Source organism: Borostomias antarcticus (assembly GCF_949987555.1).
Source record: "Borostomias antarcticus genome assembly, chromosome: 2".
Taxonomy (NCBI): domain Eukaryota; kingdom Metazoa; phylum Chordata; class Actinopteri; order Stomiiformes; family Stomiidae; genus Borostomias; species Borostomias antarcticus.
In genome coordinates, this window is record NC_140235.1 from 19,505,831 (window position 1) to 19,528,248 (window position 22,418).

At 47.0% G+C, this 22,418-nt stretch overlaps 1 protein-coding gene across 1 annotated transcript in view; it reads right to left on the reverse strand.

The window, feature by feature from the left end:
* The window catches only part of LOC311329649 (collectin-12-like), a gene marked incomplete at its 5' end in the record, with an annotated part of 34,333 nt that extends 23,766 nt beyond the window's left edge, over window positions 1–10,567 (reverse strand). Inside the window, one exon of the mRNA XM_084461539.1 lies at window positions 10,507–10,567. Within this exon, the coding sequence (XP_084317665.1) occupies window positions 10,507–10,567 (61 nt within the window). The remainder of the gene's footprint in view (window positions 1–10,506) is intronic.
* Between the last annotated feature and the right edge of the window lie 11,851 nt (window positions 10,568–22,418).

Sequence of the window (22,418 nt, forward strand, 5' to 3'; positions counted from 1 at the left end):
TTTCCCCCCGTCAATATCATCATTACCATAATCCACACTTGATATACATTACACTTCTTCAGTGGAACAAACACAGAGACCATGCCAGCTCGTCGCGCTCAGGGAAGTGTGCAAGAAAGGAAAACATAACAGTGAATTCCCTCCATCTGCAGCGTAGCCACATCTGAAAATGTGAAAGTCATTATGGCTTTGACAGGGATCTGGACCAGAAACACATCTCCTCTCCACATCTACTCAGCTCTGTTTTTCTGTTTTTCAAACCAGGAAGCAGCGGGGTTGATCTTGGCCGCTCACGGAGTCTGAGCTCTTTTCTTTCATTAATGTTTTCAGACTCTGCAAAGCAGATTCCGGGTTTTTATTAAGAGTCGAAATTAGAATCCCCCAATTCATCATTAACATGTGTGAGTTTTTGGTGCATGAGGTCCACGCACGAACCCACACACACACACACACACACACACACACACACACACACACACACACACACACACACACACATGATATACCTTTCGCTGAGGGGTACTTTATGTGGTCTCTTACGTATAGCACAAGCATCCACAGAACAAAGGGCGATACACCCCTGCCAAGAGTAATACAGCCCTCAAAGGTGTCCTGGCATGGCTTCCATCTCTCTGCTATTCTAAGGGTTCATTTTTGGACCAGTGATTCAGACCCCCTGCTTGAAAACGCCTGTAAAACGCTCCACAAAGGAGGCCTCGCTGACCCTGAGCTTGCAGAAAGACACCTGCAGCATGAGGATGTGGGTCACTACAAGGACACGTGGGGGTTATGGGGGTGTAGCTGGAGCTGGGGAAGAGTGACTGGGGGTTGGGGTGGGAGGAGGTTGGGGGACGTTGGGGGTAGTTTGAAGGCGGGGGGGGGGGGGGGGGGGGGGGGGGGTGAGAAGGCTGCTGGTTTTCCTCAGGTGAAGCAGAGAGTCGCTCGCACACACACAGAGGATCACAGGGTGGAGGAATGAAAATTAGCTAAACACAAGCACATGTGTAACTCTGGCAGAAACCCACACTCTGATGCCTGGATTCACACCGTCTCTCCAGTCTGACTCTGATAAAAGAGCAGGAGAGAAGAGTCCTCCTCAAGGGATGTGTTGTTTCTGGAACAAAAAAAAGTTGGCCAAATCATTGAATACATCTACATACCTGCATTTTTTTGTTTTTTTGTTTTCCATTGTGTTGTTATATTTTACCGATTTTGATCTCTGTGTGTAAATAAGGGACTTGTCTTCAGTCTCCACTACCCATAAGGCCATTGGAGGAAGATTGTACAAAAAGATAAATCATTCCTGTGTGATCTCCTGCCATTTTCCCCTTGGCTCTTTGGCCAAGTTATGTCTGTGAGATAAGATTCCAAATCGATGGGATGAGTTATGGCTGTGTGATAAGTTTGTCAAGTTTAGTTTCTGTCTGGAGCTGCTGTCTGCAGGTTGTGGATATGTGTGTGTTCAAGGGCTGCATAATTTATCATAAATTAATTATTCATGCGATTTTAGCCTCTGCGATATATACTGTACTAATTGGGAAAGGCCGTTGTTCAAATTCCTTTGAGTCGCCTGCTGCATTAAAATCACAAACTCTTGGTTTTAAACGTCTCTAGTCAGCATGTGAGCGCTACACATCACAGGAATTTGTGTTGAGTGCGCTGTGGCGTGCTGACAAATCACAGGAGCTCACGCTGTCAGGAATCACAGGAGCTCACGCTGTCAGGAATCACAGGAGCTCACGCTGTCAGGAATCACAGGAGCTCACGCTGTCAGGAATCACAGGAGCTGACGCTGTCAGGAATCACAGGAGCTGACGCTGTCAGGAATCACAGGAGCTCACGCTGTCAGGAATCACAGGAGCTCACGCTGTCTGAGGAATCACAGGAGCTCACGCTGTCTGAGGAATCACAGGAGCTCACGCTGTCAGGAATCACAGGAGCTCACGCTGTCAGGAATCACAGGAGCTCACGCTATCAGGAATCACAGGAGCTCACGCTGTCAGGAATCACAGGAGCTCACGCTGTCAGGAATCACAGGAGCTCGCGCTGTCTGAGGAATCACAGGAGCTCACGCTGTCTGAGGAATCACAGGAGCTGAAGCTGTCAGGAATCACAGGAGCTCACGCTGTCTGAGGAATCACAGGAGCTGACGCTGTCAGGAATCACAGGAGCTCACGCTGTCGGGATTCACAGGAGCTCACGCTGTCGGGAATCACAGGCATTCCATTGAGTGTGCTGCGAGCAACTTCACTCAGGTTGAAAGATAACTCTTTTTTTTTTCTTTTTTTTTTGTGGTTGGAAGATAACTCTACAGTTTTGGCAATCTTAATTATTGGCTGACAACTTACAATAAACCAACCTTTTATCTAGAAAATATATAGATAGAAAGCGTCCAAAAAGCTCTGGCAACTTTCTCATGGTCAAGGCTAGCTACTACTAGGGTTGCAGAATCCCGGGAATATTCAAAGTTGCAAACCTTCCATGGGAATTAACAGGAATTAATGTGAATAAACTGGGAATTTTGGGGCTATTTAGACCAACTGTATTTAGCTTGTCATATACTGTACAGCCATAAATATACAAATTTTGTTCTGTCATAGTAGACATGCAGGCAAACATTTCTAATTCAAATGTTTAAAATGACATGTTTGACTTAATCTATTATTGAGTAGAACTTTAATGGATTCTACAACCCTCTTAGAATGCATGATGCTAGAAATCAGCTGTGTATGTGATGAAATAATGCAAATGAAGGAATGTGATGGAGGAATGCACAGTGAAGTTGAATTCAACTGAATTTGCATTAAATCGGGTTGTTTTAACCAAGATCATGCTGCAAGATCTAGAATTGAATTTTATGTTTTTTTCCCCAACTAGGCTACATTTAAATTTCCTGTTATAGCCCCTGCAGCTGCCCACCATCGACCAGCGGTCTCTTCAGATCCGAGTATGGCCGGATCCCAGAGGGAGTGGCCTATTGGGCCGCCACTCCCAGAGGGTGGTTAATTTAATCTTGGCTTGAGGGTTCGTCACACAACAGCAACCCTGTCTGGTGTCAGAATTACGGTTGCGAGCTGAGATAGTCAAGGAGTTGTCTCTCCCCTTTGTTTTGCTAACTGGCCGGGCTGTGTGATGAATCCTCAACAGTTAGTAGGGGGTAACTGGACACTAGGTCAGGGTTAACTGGTAACTAAATTGAGTGAAAATGGGATAAAATCCTAAATTAAATGTATAAAATAGAATTTCATAAAAATAAAAAAAAGAAGCTATTTTCAGGTCTTTCCAGAGATGTTAATCCATCCATCCATCTTCATCCGCTTATCCGGGGTCGGGTCACGGAGGCAGCAGTTCCAGCAGGGGGCCCCAGACATCCCTTTCCCTAGCAGCATCAACCAGCTCTGCCTGGGGAATCTTTAGCCGCTCCCAGACCAGTGCGGAGATGTAATCCCGCCACCTGGTCCTGGGTCTACCCCGCGGCCTCCTCCCAGCCGGACACGCCTGGAACACCTCCCTAGGGAGGCGCCCAGGAGGCATCCTCACTAGATGCCCGAACCACCTCAATGGCTCCTTTCGACGCAAAGGAGCAGCGGCTCTACTCCGAGACTCTCCCGGATGACTGAACTTCTCGCCCGATCTCTCAGGGAGACCCCAGCCTGGAGAAAACTCATTTCGGCCGCTTGTATCCGTGATCTCACTCTTTCGGTCATGACCCATCCTTCATGACCATAGGTGAGGGTGGGGACGAAGATAGACCGGTAGATCGAGAGCTTTGCCTGGTTTCCTCAAGACGTGATGCTTGGCATTCAGGCCAAAGAGTTCAATTTTGGTATATGACCAGAGAATCTTGTTTCTGAGAGTCATTAAGGTGCCTTTTGGCAAACTCAAAGCAGGCTGTCATGTGCCTTTTACTGAGGAGAAGCTTCCGTCTGGCCACTCTACCATAACGGCCTGACTTGAGGAGTGCTGCAGAGATGGTTGTCCTTCTGGAAGGTTCTCCCATCTCCACAGAGGAACACTGGAGCTCTGTCAGACTGACCATTGGACTCTTGGTCACGGAGGCCCTTCTCCCCCGATTACTCAGTTTTTCCGGGCGGCAAGCTCCAGGAAGAGTCCTGGTAGTTCCAAACCTCTTCCACTTACAGTAAGAATGATGGAGGCCAAAGTATTCTTCGACCACCAATATAGCAGGTTTTTTTTTGTACCCTTTCCCAAATGTCTCGGAGGTTTACGGACAATTTCCTCGACTTCATGGTTTGGTTTTGTCTCTCACATGCACTGTCTACTGTGGGCTAGTACTATTTTACATACAGTACAGTAGACCAGTACAGTACAGTAGACAAGTGTGTGCCTTTCCAAATCATGTCCAATCAATTGCATTTACCACAGGTGGACTCCAATCAACTACAGTAATCACTCATCTAATCATGGCCAAAGGTGCCTCAACAAAGTACTAGTTTAAAGTACTTTGTACGAGTAAAGGTTCTGAATACTTGTACATGTGATATGACAATACTGAGTACATGTGATATTTCAGTTGTTTTTTTAATTAAAAAAAAAAAAGTTATCAATTTTGGAATAAGGCTGTAACATAACAAAATGTGGAAAAAGTGAAGGGGTGTGAGTACTGTACTTTCCGGACACATTGAATTTCACTGGGAGCTGAGCTGTTATTGTTAGTGGCGCTAACGTTAACTGCAGTGTTGCAGCTTGGTTGCAAGCTTTCTAGATTTGTCACAGTTGTTGCTTTGAGTTGGATGATGTCTGAAAACAGGCTAGCCATCGAGCTATATTATAGATGTGCAGATGTGACATATCTAGCTACAGTTTGACAGATGTGCCCTATGATAGTGAGGAAAGGCTGAGCTGTTAGCAGCAACAACTTGATTAGGGTTGTGAAAAAATCAATACAGCAGAGTATTGCAATATTTTTTCCCACAATGCAATCAATTTCCATCCCCTTGTATACATAAAAAACAATTTTTATTATTAAGCACATGGAAAATATACAGAACAAGAGCGGTAATAGTTGTAGGCCGATATATAAAAATGAAGGATAGAATTCAGTCATCAATATATTAATCATGTTTTAAACAGATTTAAAATGTCCTCAAAAATTCCTCCATGATCACCTCCAGGGAGTGGAGAATGGAGCTTTTTCAGCTCTAGTAACCCATCGATGGAAGCACATATACTGTGCAAACAGTATAGAGCGATTGGTGCTGCACCGAGAATCACCTTATTTTATATGAAAGTGGCCCTGCAGTTAATCACATCTCAATTACAATAGGCCTATAAGGCAAAATAAGTGCAATTATTATTTCTTGTCATAATCCTAGTGTGTGTATTCAGGAAAGAGGCTGTGAGAACTATTAACATTTCATGGTTTCATGGCCTGTGTGTGTGTGTGTGTGTGTGTGTGTGTGTGTGTGTGTGTGTGTGTGTGCGTGTGTGTGTGTGAGAGAGAGAGAGAGAGTGCAGAACAGGTGAATGACAACACCATCCACAGCTCCTACTGCAAATAAACACAATGTCCAGCTGGATTTCATTGTTAAAATCCCTGTCTCCCACATCTGTCTTCCAGTGTGTTGGAACACACTCACTCACACACACACACACATACATGCACACACACACACACACACACACACACACACACACGCACACACACACACACACACACACACACACACACACACACACACACACACACACACACACATTGACAGAGTAACTGGATCTTGGACAGTCTTATCTCCTCTTTCCCTCCTCCAAACCTATCCATCCCCTCTTCCTGCTCTTGTCTTTCAGCAGTCTGGTTCTCCTCCACCTTTTCTTCCCTCTTCCTCTCCCCTCCCTTCCTCTCCCCGGGGATGAGAATCCCCCCTCCCTCCTCCCAGCCCTACCACTCCCCCTCTCTCCTCCTCTCTCACCACCCCGGCTTGTTCTTCTTGCTCATCCTCCTCTTTCGGCATTATCTCTCTCTCTCTATCTCCCTGTGTCTCGGCTGGTGTGGGATTCCTCCCAGCTAGTCAGCAGAGGACAGGCCAGGGTGTGTATATCACGGCATGTCCCCCCTGAGAGGTTACGGTTCAGCTTGGATTCAACCGCCGTGAAGCTTTTAAGAAATCCTCAGCGGAAATTCATTGTTTTGGAAGTGCTTATTTGGAACTTATAAAACTGGAGTTTTAAAAATTTGACTTCTTATGGAAAGACTTAGGACGAGACTGGCATTCGAAAACATCTCATCTCGACTGTTGCTATCTGAACCGTGCTTAACAGCCTGAGTTTATTGACCATTTCATGGAATGTTCATATTCAAAACAATAATAGCGCAGTTTACAGTACAGTTCACTTGGACCAAGAAGTCTTGCCCTCGTGACCAAAAGTTTCAAGTTCCACTGAAAGGTACATACTGGCTGACCGGAGACCTCCCTTCTCCCAGAGCAGACAGGATATGTTAGCCATGCTAGAATGCTGCTCTCATAGACTGTTTGAAGAATGCGTCCTGTTCTGTGTAATACTGCTGGTTTTACATTTTATGCTTCGGTATTGCTGGAGAAGATTTATGGTGGTCCCCCCCCCCCCCCCCCACCCCCGTCCCTGACAAAACATCCACTCTCTCCCTGTTTCTCTGTGTGCGTCTGAATTTCCTCCATTCTTCCTTCACTCTCTTTCTCGCTGCTTCTTTCAGCTCTCCTGTCCTCTCTCGGGTCTGGAGGAGAGTTTTACTGGCTTGAGTCTGAGGTTTGCAGCCCTGTCCCTGGGTGACACCGATAAGCACTTTCCCATCTCTCTCTCTCTCTCCCTCTCTCTCTCTCTCCCTCTCTCTCTCTCTCCCATCTCTCTCTCTCTCTCTCCCATCTCTCTCTCTCTCTCCCATCTCTCTCTCTCTCTCTCTCCCCAGCTTAGCGGGAGGCACCCAGGTGGCTGACCCCACACGTTCACCGCCAGGTCAGGTTAAGTGAGGTTCACGCCCTCGCTCAAGGCACCCTCATAACCCTGTTTCAGCAGTGAACGCCATAGGGTCATGATAGAGTCAGAGTTTGGTTAGGGGATAGCACCAACAGGACGACAACAGCCAGAGAAAAATGAAATGAAAACACATGATCTCAGAATGGCCTGATAGCAGCCAAAGCACAATCAAGCGTTAGCCTGCGGAAGGAGGGATAATTAGAGGAACGGGAGAGAATAACAGACAAAGAAAACAAACGCATGTTAAAGGAGAAACTAATCCAGAGTGAGAGCCAGGGTCTCCTTAGTCCAAATGAAACCTAGACAGCAATTTAAGCCCATTTAAGGCACCCTTCTACAGTGAACAGTGCAACAAGAATGGCTAATCAAAACCATGCTGTGGAATGTTAAAGTAACAGAACACGTGGGGGTGTTAGGAGACACCACAACTTACAGATATGTAGTAAGAAAGCCACATTAAGTGCATTCCACTTTATAACACTACCGAACACTGCATAGCGCGGAGCCACATGAAAGATTCCGTCAAATATCCGCGTTCATGTCTCATTGAAGGTCAAACATAAGAGATGGGGTTTTTTTGTGTGCAGATTTTATTTCAAGCGAGGTGCCGAAACTGGAGGCTGGGAAAGGTGGCGAGGGGAGTGAATCACCAGTTGAGAAGTTTGAGAAGAGTTTAGGGAGAAGTGATATGTTCCGACTTCATTCCCTGCCAGTGAGGCCCGTTGGACGGAGCAGCAAGGTTGGCGGTGCTGACACAGCTGGGTCCGGGCACCGACCCCAGGTTCTTGATCAAGGAATGTACCAGACCCTCGCCGGGAAACCATAACAAGTGCAGGAAACAGATCAGCACACTCTGGGTTCTACACCGGCCGCAGAGTGCCTGGCCCACCCCTCCTGACTCAGATGTGTGGGAGGGATGTTGGAGGAGACGAGCAGAGGAGGAGAAGAGGAGAAGGCACTCCCAGAGCTCCCATAGCTTAGCATCCCCTGGGTACACCTTCCACGAGAGCCTCCTCAGAACAATCCCCTCAGTTTGTGCACTAAGCGGTCCAGTCTACTACCTGGAGATGTACATGAAAGCCCTGTAATGAAAAGCACTCCCTGTCTCACTCATCCATATCCCCCACTTGGCCATAGCAGATGTGGAGCTAGCTGATGCCCAGCACGGTGGGGAGGGAAGGCCAACGACATCTCTCCTTCATCCAGACTTTTAACTTTTAAGGCTTTGAGTTTTTTCATATTCTAATGACCTTGTCACCTATGTCAACCCCCCACAGAAAAATAAATATGTCCAAACCTTGAGCACCGGTGAGGTAATTTTGAGCTTCAATTTGGCAGGGAAACAGATGGGATAACCATACGAATTCACTCCGCGTCCGTGTGTGTGTGTGCGTGCGTGTGAGTACATGATCAGCCATGTGTATGAAAGTGAGTGAGACAGAGAGGGAGTAGAACCACTGCAATCTGTTTAATATGTATCTGGGTATATAAACCCAAGGCCATATGCGCTAAGCTCGTTCTGGCACTCGGCTAAACTAAATGCCTACCCTGGTGACTCTGCACATGTGTCAGCAATTGCAGAGACTCCACCAAAAGCACATAAACACATTTCAACATGTGGTCACAGAGTGTTAGTCAGACATGTGTGTTGATATTACACCTTTAGTATTCAGTGCACCCATCCCCGGCTCTCTAGAAGGCCCGGGGTAAAGCTGAGTTCACTCTGCTCCGGGAAACACGCCGCCATCTTGTCCCGAGGGACTCCCACGAGGAAGAATGGTCTGGCTGAGTGCTCCGTGCGCACTCTTATATGCCGTTCAGATTAGCCTACATTTCCTAAGAAGACTGAAGCGCTAGCGGGCGCGGGCTAGCTAACGCTCCCACAATGTTTGGAGTTACACAATTATATCAGTCATGGACAAAGGACCGGAAGTGCAGTCCGATAAACCACTTGGGAGTTGAGACAGTTCAATAAGTTCACAAAAAGAACCAGGTGTTTGTAGCACCAGAACCATCGCCACAGCCACTCAGCCGACAACACCAAGCTCTACTGGTCGATCTTCCCACCTCAGGGCTGGACCTGGGGGGGAATATGCCAAGTCGCCCGGCCCCTTGAAGCCAGCTGGCCCTGTCTAGACAAATATCTCCACTAAGTCTGGTAGCATTTCCACGAAGGAGCTGCAAGCCACGAATGATGGAGCACAAAGCTTTTCCGGTACATTCTGGCGCATTGAGAATGTGTATCCTTTAAACTGCGCCTATGCAGAGAGAGAAACACATGGTTATCCTCTCGAGAGAGTACAAAAGCCCTAAACGCGAGCGCTTGAATAACGAGGAGGAACCGTGCGTGCCGGCGTGCGCTCTCTGCGCGGCCGCAGCTCTCTCTCTCTCTCTTGCACAATCGGTCCGCTGGCGTCAGGCCTCTGGAGCGGCCCGGTCCAGCTGCCGTGGGGCTCCTCTCCTCCCAGGGCCCCCAACACTCAGAGTTCAGCCTCACTGCCCTGCCCCCCCCCCCCCCAAAACCCCCAACCCCCTCCCCTCCCCCGACTCTCCGCTCGTCCACTTCCACACAGAGTTCATTTAAATAAAGTTGAAAGAAAAGCCGGCATTGGCCCCGTTCCACGGCGCTGCTCTAGAGTAGCCCGAGAACGGGGGCTCCCAGCAGTCCCTCTCTCTCTCTCGCTCGCTCGTGCCGCACTCTCACAAAAAGACAAACAGGATGCTTCCTCTCGGGTGACACTTTGATGAGGGGGATGGTGTCTTAACACAGTTGGAGTCGGTCTCCGCTGGGGCCGGGATAAACAGACGAGAGCAGCCTGCTCTGCATCCTGGCCAGGGACCTGGGCCCAACTGTGTGTGTGTGTGTGTGTGTGTGTGTGTGTGTGTGTGTGTGTGTGTGTGTGTGTGTGTGTGTGTGTGTGCGGTGAGTCATGCTGGAGCTGGACTGGAGCCCCTCCGGAGAGAGAGACAGAGAGGCTCCCTCATCACTACTTGGGTCAACAATACAATGATGGAGCCTTCTGTCTGTCTCCCAGGAGAGGGCCAGAGTGTGTTTCTCTCTCACTGTCTCACCCTGTGCCTGTGTGCGTGTGTGTGCATGTGTGTGCGTGACTGTGCGCGTCTCTCAGTGAATGAGTGAGTGTGTGTTTATGAATCATTGTCCTCTTGACCTCTCAAGCTGTGCCTGTTCAGTTCTGAGGCCTGCGGTGGGCTGAACAGTCCAGGCTGTCAGCCACAGTTAGCTGCTCTGTTTAACCCTGCGGTGTCCAAGGAGGGAACACATCAGTGACCCCGTCACCCGGAGGCTGCAAGGAGACATGGTTCCGACTGCCTGGTGTCTGTTCTGACGCACACACTCTCACAAACACCCACACCCACATCTTTCTCTCTCTCTCTCTCTCTCTCTCACACACACACACACACACACACACACACACACACACTCTCTCTGTCTCTTGCTGGCCAGGCTGTAAACTATCAGAGAGTGATATGGTGTACAGTAGAGTGGGAGACAGATTCCGTGTCTTTACTCACCGAATCTCTTGTATCCAAAAGACTGTACTTCCTCCTCGTCTGCAAAATCGTCTGTGGACATAAAGACGTGATGGTTTAGCATGAAAAAGGTAAATGGAGAAAAGGAATAAGTACACACACTCCGAAGCCGCCTTTACACTATTGTGGAAAAATGACTCCGGTTTCTGCAATCCGCACCCTGGTGGACACCCCCCATGGATGTATTAGGGACACCCCGTACCACCGTATACCATCCCAAAAACTTTCGGATGCGGGGAACTTATGGCGCGTTCCAGGCAACCCGTAACTCGTGTTTTTCCTACCTCCTACAAGTGAAAATGCTCTGGAATGGCAGTCATACCCGTAACTTCCCACCCGTGAACTCGTACAGATCGATGTACTCCCAGTTGACGTCTCTGACGTCACACAGCCCTCTAAGCAAGATGGCAGCCCCCATGGGTATGGCGACAAAGATAACTTTAGGGCAACGTAAAGTAAATTTTTACGTTGTAATCAAAATAATACAAACGATTATGCACTACAACCTGCTATGTGTATGTAATGATGCCCAAATATGTTGACAAGAGATAGCCAGTGCTAGCTAGCTAACATTAAGGTAAACCTGAACGTGACCATGCAAACGGCGAAAAGTCGATGATGTCAATAAATAAAATGTAACGTACGATTTCTTAGCATAGCGAAATTAGGCATACAATGTTTAGCTTGCCAGCTCTGACAATGTGCCAAATCTCAAGCTTTTACCATATTGGCTTGTTTACATTTATCCAGAATGCCACGCTTTCAGACAGTTTGAACGCTATGAAGTCGTGAGTCGTGACTTGAAGTCGTAACTTATGAGCTGAAAATCCTATCTGGAACGCGGCATTAACTAGCCATAGCTGAAGCCGGCTCTATGCTGGTTAGATTGTCTGGTTATATTCGTTATATTGACAACGTGCTTCACTAGATCACATGGGCTTGTTAATTCTGTTTGGAAAACGATATAGTTTATAACATTAAATTATTCAAGTAAAGTGAAAAGAAAGCGATCTATCATTGTTTACACACACCATTGGTTACCAAAACCATAGCAACGCTATTTTCCGGTCGTAGCCTACTGCCGGACTGGGATTCATTAGCTGAATCCCAATCTGAGTGCGCAAACCGCACTTGCGGCCCCTCGCACTTGTGGCCTGAGGCCTGAGCACTTAATTGAAAGGGCCAGAGGGTGCAGGGCCGTGAATTAAATGGGACAGCACTCCCAGGCCCAGTCCCAATGTCCACCCTTGCAGACTCGCAGACTTAAGAGCGCGCTCCCGCGAAGTCCGCGAGGGCTTAGGGGTGTCCCAATGTCAACTCGGCAAGTGCGTGAGGGCTCTCCGGCAGCCATTTTGAGCCCGTTATGGCCCCTTCCCGTAAGTCTGCATTTCTGCAGACTTAGCCCAAGGGAATTACCCACAGTTCATAGCGTCGTGACGTGAAACACGGGGTTACCTGAAGAACAGCCAATAAACAAGCACGGACAGATCAACCAACCGTAACGTTCACGTTACAGAACAAAATATGTTTTCATGTTTTCAGCTGGACTTGCTTATCTGCACAAGTAGCCTTATAATTATTTTGGTTTCATTATTTTTAATGTACAATTTAAAAATTGATTTACAAAAAAGCCCCACGCCCACAATAGTAAGAAATATGTTTTCACGTCAACGTAATGTGATGTCACAAGTGCTGTCCCATTCCTTTTTATACCACTTCGAGCCCTTGCAGCCTCGCGCACTCAACCACTTTGCCAGGTGACGTCAATAAGTCTGTGAGGGCTCAGGGCTTGAGGGTTTAGGGGGGACATTGGGACTGGGCCCCAGTTTCGCTCAATGCCCCTCCCACTTCGTTTTCATTGGCTGCCGCGTTCCTCCGACGCAGAGGCTGCTCTGACGCTCCCTTCAGCTCTGCAAATTGACCGATTGACGTCTGTTTTAATTTAATAATAATTAAAAAATTAGGTTGGGTGGGATATGTTTGAAGCATGTGGATTTCAAGATAAATGTTGTGTTATCTGCAAATGTCATCATTTATGTGTGATGCACTCGGATCATGACTCGGATGCACTCAAGCACTGTGTCACATGAGACGCGGTGGGCTGTGGGTATTTTCTGCTCCTAAGTCCGTGAAATTGCGGACTTTCGGTAAGTGCGGTTACAGTGCGCAAAATGGCGGCGTGGCGCACTTGTGGACCTAGCAATTCCGTTTTGGAACTACCTTGAGCCCTTGTGGACTTAGCGGGAACGCGCATGTAAGGCCACAAGGCCGCGAGTGCTCTGCACTTTCGCCTAAGTGCGCGATTTGGGATTCAGCTATTCTCGTTCGGTGTTGTTTCGCCGGCCTAGCGCGGAAGCGCGAAGACGCATTGCATAATCATCCGGTCTGGACCGGAAGACGAACAGTTGTTGTAATGTTTTTACTGAAGGCTGCACATGGTGAAGTTTCGAGTAGCCTAGATAACATTCGCGATGGCATCACCAGGCATAACACCGACCAAAATTGTAAAAGAAGATGCGAGGAGAAAGCATAAAGCAAGCGGATGTTGGAGGCGGGCTCTACAGGCTCGAGCCGGATGATGGGGCGGGCTTAAAGGGCAATGCTCGTTTTTGACAACCTGGACCTTATTTACGACATATTATAAGAAGTTTGACTCACCGAGATCACTTTGGTGTAGTTCGGAGGCCTGTAGAAGAAATTTAAAATCCAGCGCGAGCCAGTATATCCATGTAATGACGGTGATCGGGGCACCGAGAATGCAGTTTCTCAAAATCTATTTTCGGCCGCTAAACGGTTGTTTTCATCAATCAGATTGGATGAATCGACAGTTGAGATTCCTCAACGCGAGGCATTGTTGTGGTTTTCAAATACGGGGTCTTTAGCCTCTGTAATATGATCTTTACACGCCTTTCCCCACTTGCTCCAGCACGCATGCGCACAGGCCAGCGCGCAGACTGGCTACACTCGCGGCTCACATTCTCTGCGCTACGATCGTTGTTGGTGTAGAATATTGTCGTCATTCGTCAGCAACAATCCGATCGTAGCGCAGAGAATGTGAGCCGGAGAATAGCCAGTCTGCGCGCTGGCCTGTGCGCATGCGTGCTGGAGCAAGTGGGGAAAGGCGTGTAAAGATCATATTACAGAGGCTAAAGACCCCGTATTTGAAAACCACAACAATGCCTGTCGATTCATCCAATCTGATTGATGAAAACAACTGTTTAGCGGCCGAAAATAGATTTTGAGAAACTGCATTCTCGGTGCCCCGATCACTGTCATTACATGGATATACTGGCTCGCGCTGGATTTTAAATTTCTTCTACAGGCCTCCGAACTACACCAAAGTGATCTCGGTGAGTCAAACTTCTTATAATATGTCGTAAATAAGGTCCAGGTTGTCAATAACGAGCATTGCCCTTTAAAGCAGTGAAGTAAATAGATACCAGGCTCTTCTCCCCGAGGAGAGACTGGTGACGCGAGGCTAGGATTTACCGGATGAGTTCAATTTTTTGACGCATACGGACGTCCACTGGAGCAGAATTTTGGTCGGATGCGGTCTGCGGACTCTCATAGGAAACGAATGACTTACGGTCTTTTTATAACCGTACCGCAGTAATTTTTCCGCAATAGTGTAAAGCCGCCTCGAGAGCTGTTCCCTGGTTTGATATGACTCACAAAAATACACGTATCACATGTATATAACAGAGGACTTGTTTGACCTTAGCCTGGCTGGCAAAGGCACCTCTAACTTCCAAAGCAAGGCTTAGGGCCACGTGGAGTAAAGATAGGCCTTACTCAGCACATAGATAATGGTATGCCATGTATATGCTAGAGCTCCCCATCATGTGCCTGTGTGTGCTTGTGTGCATGCGTGGAGGTGTGTGTGCATGTGTGTGTGTGTGCATGTGTGTAGGTGTGTGTGCGCGTGTGTGTATGCTTGTGTGTAGGTAGCCTATGTGTGTGCGTGTGTGAGGAGAAGAGACAGGCGGACGTAGGGCACTAAAAGCGCCAGGCTGCGGTTTCTCTGGGCTTGTTGACTGTAAACCTTAATTATACTCTGCTCCACTCCACTATAGGAACCAGCGGACCAGAGAACAGCACTGATAACGACAAACAGATGTGAGAAAGATGCAGAGTTGACTTGGGGTAGTGGGGCATGGGGGAGGAGGGGGGGCAGGGGTGTGATGAGTTGGGGATAATTATCTCCAAGACTCATGCCCAAAATAACTGCTAAATAACTCCCCATTTAACAATTGGTATAATGAGACATACATTTCACATTTTGCCTTGTAGCCAATGTCCTATTGGAGGTGACTATCTGCAGCGGTGTTTGCTTGGTGTCATTGTGGATCTGTAAGCTGCTGGTACAAAAGGGCCAAGAGATTGGGTAGCAAATACACAAAGAAGACAAGGTAAATGCCCTGCGAAAAGTTTGGCTATTTTTAAGGCTTTTTTTAAATATATAGGCCTACTTTGAAGAAATATACAGTAGTCTATATAGCCTACATGTATAATGGTGTGGTCACTATTTAAATGCATGCGAATGCGAATGCCGGAGACACACCAGATAATTTCACCACGCAGTTCAATTTCTGCACCGCGGTATCCTATAATCTTATCCAGATGTGCATACCACGCACAACGTACATCCAGACTGAGAGAAATACTAAATTAAACGAACACGCATTTACAGACAACTTTCTAAAGTTTATTTAAACAAAACAAAAAACATATTGTAGTTAGAGATAAGCGACACAGCGCTCTAGCAGCCCAGGACCGCCTACTGTACCTTTCATGGCGTTCTGTAAATCTGTTAGGAGCGTAGATGAAGATCCCACTGTCACTTTTTGCGCATCTCAACATCCAGCGCAATCAAGCAAGTTTGAACCAGTGTCTTGGAGAACAGCCTCGGCTACACACAGCGTCCCAAACTTTATATATTCACGCTGAGCATCCCGCTACAAACCCATTGTCTCGCTGTGTGCGTTTGCAGAACCCAGTAACATGAGGTTAACTAACGATATGGAATATAGTCCCGCTTGAGCTGTTGCACCGCTGGCTGGAATGAAGGGTTATTGATGTATGTTTTCCAGTGCGCTGCGCTGGCCACCTTCACGAATCCACAAAAATGTCAAAGCGCAGAGGAAGTCCCGCGTCTGCAGACTTCTCTCCTCCAAACCACGTGTTTTCTACATCTGTCCGCTCCTGCTCTGGTTTGCTCTCGAAGGGGGAAAGTTGAGGGTGCCTTTCAGTGCAAATCCGGGGACGTCGTGCGGGGCTGCTACAGCCGGAGATGAGATTAAATTACTGGTTTGATGGCGATCGCGTCCCCCCCCCGGTGAAAAATCTGGAACCCATTAAGACCATTTCAAAAGAATTGCCGAGGGAGGGGTGAACCTCACTGGACCAGCGACATGAAGGGACAGTTTACACTCAGCTATACGCCATGAACAATGCTTTTCTCTATATATATTAGGCTACACAGTATGTTTCCACAGTTATGTTTGGATAAATATCTCAAATGTGCTTTAATGAGACACTCTTCATAAGTTGTTGGGGGTGTTTAGAGAAATTACAGGACGATTCTTAATGAGCCAGGATGTAATACGAGGCTAAACGCCCACCCTGCGTGTGGGTGATACCCGGTGTCCAGCCTAATCTCTGTGCCCTGCAGATGCAGCTCACTGATCAAAGACAGAGACCAACAGCTCCACCATCACAGACAGGATCTACCCACACTAATGGGGAACATCAATGCAATTAGCAGGACTGTCCCTTTATCTTATCACAGACCCACTCGTGACAGGGTGTCAATGGGTTACAGATGCATCCTCACAGTGTCTGGTAGTTGCCTCGGAGTAGGTAAAGCCTCAAACTCTTGGTTCTTTGTTCAGCATTGTGTGTGTGCGCGTCCCTCTCTTTTTCTGTTTTTGTGTGCGTACTGTATGCCTACGTCTGTTTGCCCTGAAGCCGATCCCCTGGCACACGTTCAGTCAAATATTGATTTCAGGAAAAAACAGACAAGGCCGTCTCCATCTGAGTAGTTCTAAAATCCCCCAGGCTTTCCAGAGCAACCAAAAGATCACCTCAAAGCTTCTCTCTTTGGATACGAGAGCCTATAACCCCCAACCCCTTAGCTGGGGTTAGGGCACAGTCCGGCGCGGATTAGGATCCAAGCCCGTCTGAAATAATAGAGGTCATTCTGTGTTTTCCTACAGGCTGCAAAACTGTTATTTTACTGTCTGCCATAATTGGAGCAGCAGGCTGGTATTAGGGCCCAGGTAGAGACCCCGGCGAGCTGATGAGAAGCAGCTGAGCGTCAGGTAGTCTCACAGCCAGAGCCCTGCTGGGTCTCATTCAGAGGTTGGGACCTCATTTGTCGGGTCAGGGCCCTCGGCAGAGGGGGGTCAAATGAACCAGGTCTGAGATACCACAGGGAGGAATCCCACATTTACCACTCCGGTGTCATGGTCAGATGTTCACTTGAATGACATGGCTGACAAACGCTGGCAGAAGGTTGCATGCTTTTGGGATGTGTGTATGTGTGTGTGTGTGTGTGTGTGGAGGGGGGGGGGGGGTCTAGGTGTGCATGCATATGTGCCCACACGTGTCTGTCTGTTAAGAGCATAATGGCTGTGTGTGTGTGTGTGTGTGTGTGTGTGTGTGTGAGGAGTGGTAGACTGTAGACTGTCAATGCCATGGCTGTCTATGACTGTGGGCTTAGGGACAGTCTGAAGAAAATGACAGGAGTTGGTTTTATTACATAGTTAACGGGTAGGGAAGGGTCTCTGATGGACTATGTTGGATAGAGAATGGAGATAGTATGATTTTGAGTGTTCATAACTTGCCATCCTTTTCTAAAACCTGTAGTGCCTGGTTTTAAGAAAGACATTTTGAGACCAAAATCTATCATTGTCAATGTCTACCAAATTAGATGGTTGTTTGTTTAGCCTCATATATGATTGAAAAGTAGCATACTGTATCTGTTTTGGAGTATGCATTCTTTCACTATATTGTCCATTCCAGACCCAGATTCCACAGCACAAAGAAGTGCTCTAAATGTTTGATATATAGCACCCCTATGTGGTTGATCATATTATTACTAGTAAGTTACTCTTGTACCCCTTCTCAAACATTAAATCCTCTAGGCGTTGACGATCATATAAGATAAACCCTCCTAAGCAAATCAGTGACTTACAGGAAGGTTTCACAAGATTAACTATCATTATTGCCATTTACAGCGAGTCAGTCAAGGGACCACACATTATCTGAATTCATTTAAATGACAGTGTATTCTGTTAGCCTATACTTCCTAATGTTTCCATTAGAGAAGGTGAGGACCCTGGTTATTCCGACACTCACGTAATCCCTGGAGTTCCTTTACTGTGCCCCTGACTCCCCAGTAGGCCTGAGTGAAAATGTAGGGGTAGGACCTATGTCCATCCCCCCATTGCTCTCTGTAAAGTGCATTGTGTTGATTTGATCCTCAAACATGAGCCTTTGCGCATTTACCATTTACCAACTCTCCATCTGGCCCATATCAGTGTCAGCTGCATAATGTTTGGTTAAATGTCACAGCATTGGTGTTTGTTTCCCTCTGAAGAGCTGTCCAGGGACGACGAGCAGCATGTTGATGAGGAGACGAAGACAGCCTCATCCTGGAGACGAACGATATGGAGAAGAATGACGAGACACAGAAACAGCTCACGAGCAGCTGTGACAAGAGAAAGGTGGCTAAGACTTTGAGAAAGATTCCAACACAGCATTAAAAGCACCCTGCTTAATTTGCACATGCCAACACACACTGAACCTTACCCACACTCAGACCTTGCCATGCTATCACACTGACACCCACCACATATTTTCGGATTCAGCAGCAACAGCTAATAGAGGAAGCCACAATCCCAACCAGTGAGTTGTGAATGTGGGTGTCGGAAGGAGGGAGTAGATTAACAGCATGGTCGGGACTAATGGACTGTCTGTAGATTTATCGGCGTTCTGACTGAAGAAACCAGAGGCTGAGAGCCAGGATGCTCAACCACAGCAGCTTCTTTCATTATTCACTGACCATAATGCCCCTCCCCACTGTTCTCAGTGTAGGAGGCCCTTACGCTGGGAACAGTAATAGAGAAAGAAGTCTCCCAGTCTCTAAGGGGGCGGTGCAACTGTGGCACGGTGGGGGGAAGTCGTGTCGTCCCTGTCTGTTCCTACACCTCCACCTGCCACAGGTGATTGTCCTCCCTCTCCTTCAAGGTGAGACCTCCCCACAGGGCCCTGGCTCCAGGAGGATATCTATTGGTGGGCAGTCAGCCAGATACTTTAGGGTTGTTTTGAAGTTAACTTTGCTGTTCCAGCCCTTAGACTATAGTATAGCACCCCTCTCTCTATCAGATCTGGCCCCTCCATTGATTCCTCCAAGTCCATGGCTCAAAACATAGCTTAGCTAGCTTTAGCTTTTGATACCTGTGTGTGCAAGGGCGTAGGTTTGCGTATGGATGGTCGGGACATGTCCCTACCAACATTTTGGGAGGCCCAAATTGTCCCTACCAACTTTTAAGCAACCTTGACCGTACCAATTATTTTGCATTATAGATATTAGACCGTTAGCCTACCCCTTTCCTCCACTGTGAATGTGCCATCCCTGTATTATTTTTATATTTTTTAAACTCACGATTGGCTCATTTGTCTGAGATAGATCATTGCATTTTTCAAATTTTCGCTTGATCTGAAGAACAGCCTTACAGACAGACGCTGACAGCAAGCCATACAGTTGTGATTCTGACAGCCATTTAGGTAGGCTATCCACCACAATGTCGCCTCCCCCTCTGAAGAGGATGAGGGATATCAGGAGCTTTTTCTCCGCAACTGTAAGTAACGTTAGCGTTAGCTAGGTTAGCTAGCTGCTGGTAAACTAAGTAGCTAACCTTAGGCAGTAGCCACATGAAAACCAGCTAGGTTGGTGCTAGCTAATGTTATCTAAACTAACATCACTTGTCTTTCCATTGTGGCAAATTATCAACCGGTGATATAAGCTGGCTAGCTAGCGAACTGTTAAGATGCCTTCTATCATCCTGTAACATTAGGATAGCAGCAGCCATTACATTATTATACATTAGCTGCCCACCAGAGATTTAATTGAATAGGACATCATGGCGTCCTCACAACTAATGACCGTAAGTGTCCGCAATTAATACTAGCCGATGGGCTATTAGCTATAGCTTTGTAAAACCAGGATTGTGGAATTTCGCAATTGGTATTGCCTACTGTCTGGTATTTTGTTACTCCCCCAATGGACAGATATATCAATTTATGAATTGAATGTCAGTCTAAAAATCCAATGAAAATCTAAATTTTAATCAAATCATTTTTATGCATGAAGCAGCAGTCGTGAGAGAGAGAGAGAGTGGACGGACGCACAAGCAACCAAGAGAGAGAGAGAGAGTGTGGAGGGACGCAGCAGCAAAAGTCGAGAGTGGAGGGACGCAGCAGGCAGGATGTGATACAGTAGACTAACAACATTGTATTAGTATTATTCAATTTCATAAATATATGAATATATAAGAGCTTTAACCTCTCGTCCCCAGCAAAAATTGTGTATGCAGGCTACACTGTTATATGGTCCCTACCAATGTTGAAACCAAACCTACGCCCTTGTGTGTGTTTGTGTGTGCGTGTTTTCTCCTCTCCTCTCCTCAGAGTGAGGGATCTTCACTCTGAGCTGGAGGATCTACCTGCTGCTCAACTATTCTCGTAAGCAGTAGGCTACAAGAAGATGTTGATACAATGCATTGTATCAACATCTTGGTCCAGAAACACTCTGACGACACTCACAGATAGTTCAACAACACAATAGACATGTGCGGTTGGGTAACTGGCCAACTACAGTACTACTCTGGGCCATCAGATCACCTTTAATGTCAGTAAGCCCACATTCAAAAACTATCCCTATCTACTTCTGCTGATAAACATGATGAGAATTCCATCGGTTTTAATTAAGAAAATGGTATTAGCTTATAGATACATTTTATTATTTAAAATATCGACTTAAAATATCAACTCTAACGACAGTGGCGTGCACAGACATTTTGGGGGGCAGGTGCTCAGTGAAAAATGAGGGCACCTTGCGCGGCGAGATGCTGACAGGGGGATGCTGACAGGGGGATGCTGATGTAGCCGGTTTGGGCCGACTATGCGTTGTGTCTCTGGTGCTACGAATGTCTTTTGTTGGTGAATGATGATCCTGACGACTTCTTGGATAAACCATTCTTTTATTGAATCCCGGGCCTCTCTCTCGCTCTCTCTCTGTAATGGTTTGCACACATACACATACAGCATCCCTACTAACACAATCAGGTTGCAGCAATGTTGCAGAAACGTGCAATTTAGACTTTTGTATGGTCCACTCAACGTCAAGTTAAACGTGCATGCAACGCAAACACGGTATCTGCACACAAGTTGCTGCAACGTGCAGGTCCAACGTGTCTGCAACGCAAGCAATGTGCACACAACGTTGTGATTTCCGTGATGATTTCGATGTATATTGCTGCAACGTTGTATACACGTTTATATATTACTTTGTTACGTTGCTTCAACGTGGTCTACACTTCCGTTGGCTACATTTATAATTTGCATTACAAAACAAATCAGCTCCTTGCACAAGCTCCACTACTTCCTGAAACTCTACAGGCATATTTCTTTACCGTCCTATACTATTGGATAGCAATTGCGATGAATCCGGTGTGCAGCACACCTGATCAATCACTTCCATCCACTAGTATAGGACAGGAAAGAAATACGCCTGTAGAGTCAGGAAGTAGTGGAGCTTGTGCAAAGAGCCTATTAATGTCATAGTCAATGCAACAAGCAAAATTATGGTACAAAAGTTATGACACAACATTAACAGTTAAGAACAATTTATTTTATTAAAAAAGTACACACAATGTCTGGCCTGCAACATGATAAACAAGTTTTAAAAACAAAAAGGATTTAAAAACAAAAAACAAAAAAACAGTTATTTACAAAAAAAATGACAGGCTGTGCTCAGATAGGCTGGGGGGGGGGGGGGGGGCTGTGCTCAGATGGGCTGCGGGTGGGCGTCAGATGGGCTGGGGGGCAGCTAGGAAGGGAAGTCTTCCTCATCAGAATGCTGGGGAGTGCTCAGATGGACTGTTCTTGGATGGGCTGTGCTCAGACGGACTTCTGCAGATACCTAAAGACATAATGAAATGGCCGTAAATACACAACGCACATACATGCACAAAAAAGTGGTACACAATCTTTGGAACCATGCAGTGTCACTGGGTAGGAGAAGCCAAAAAAAAAAAAAGACATCACTTACCCTTCTGCATTTAGCAGGGGCATGTTTTAATGTCTCCTGCAGCTGGGAGGCCACCTCCACCATCGTAGCCTTCGGCATGGAGACCATAACTGCACCGTAACTGCACCTTTAAGTTATCAAGAAAGGTAATGGTTTCAATTCACATCGGTCATGGAACAAAGACGATGTATTAAAAAATATTAAAAATATGAACCATTTCTTACGTGTTAGAACATTGAAGAGTGTCATACTCTTCAGTGGCTTCTTCCCCTTCTTCCCGTGCACACTGTAGGCGCTCCACACCGCATGTGTGGCAACAGCTGACAGCACCCGCCGGACTGTGTCCGCCAAGTCTCTGCCACCAATGGCACCTAGGTATTGTGTCTGCAAAACAAAGACAGTCATTTACTGTATCCTTCCCTGCAAAAATAAGACAAAGTTCTGCCCTGCAGACACTCACCATCTTCCTCTGATGTTCCCGGTCCTTCAACCTGGCCTCAAAGACCTGCAGCTCCTCCTCCGTTTGGGCAGGGTCCAGTACATCCAGCACTTCTCCCTGGGCTCCAGACTCCCCAGGCCG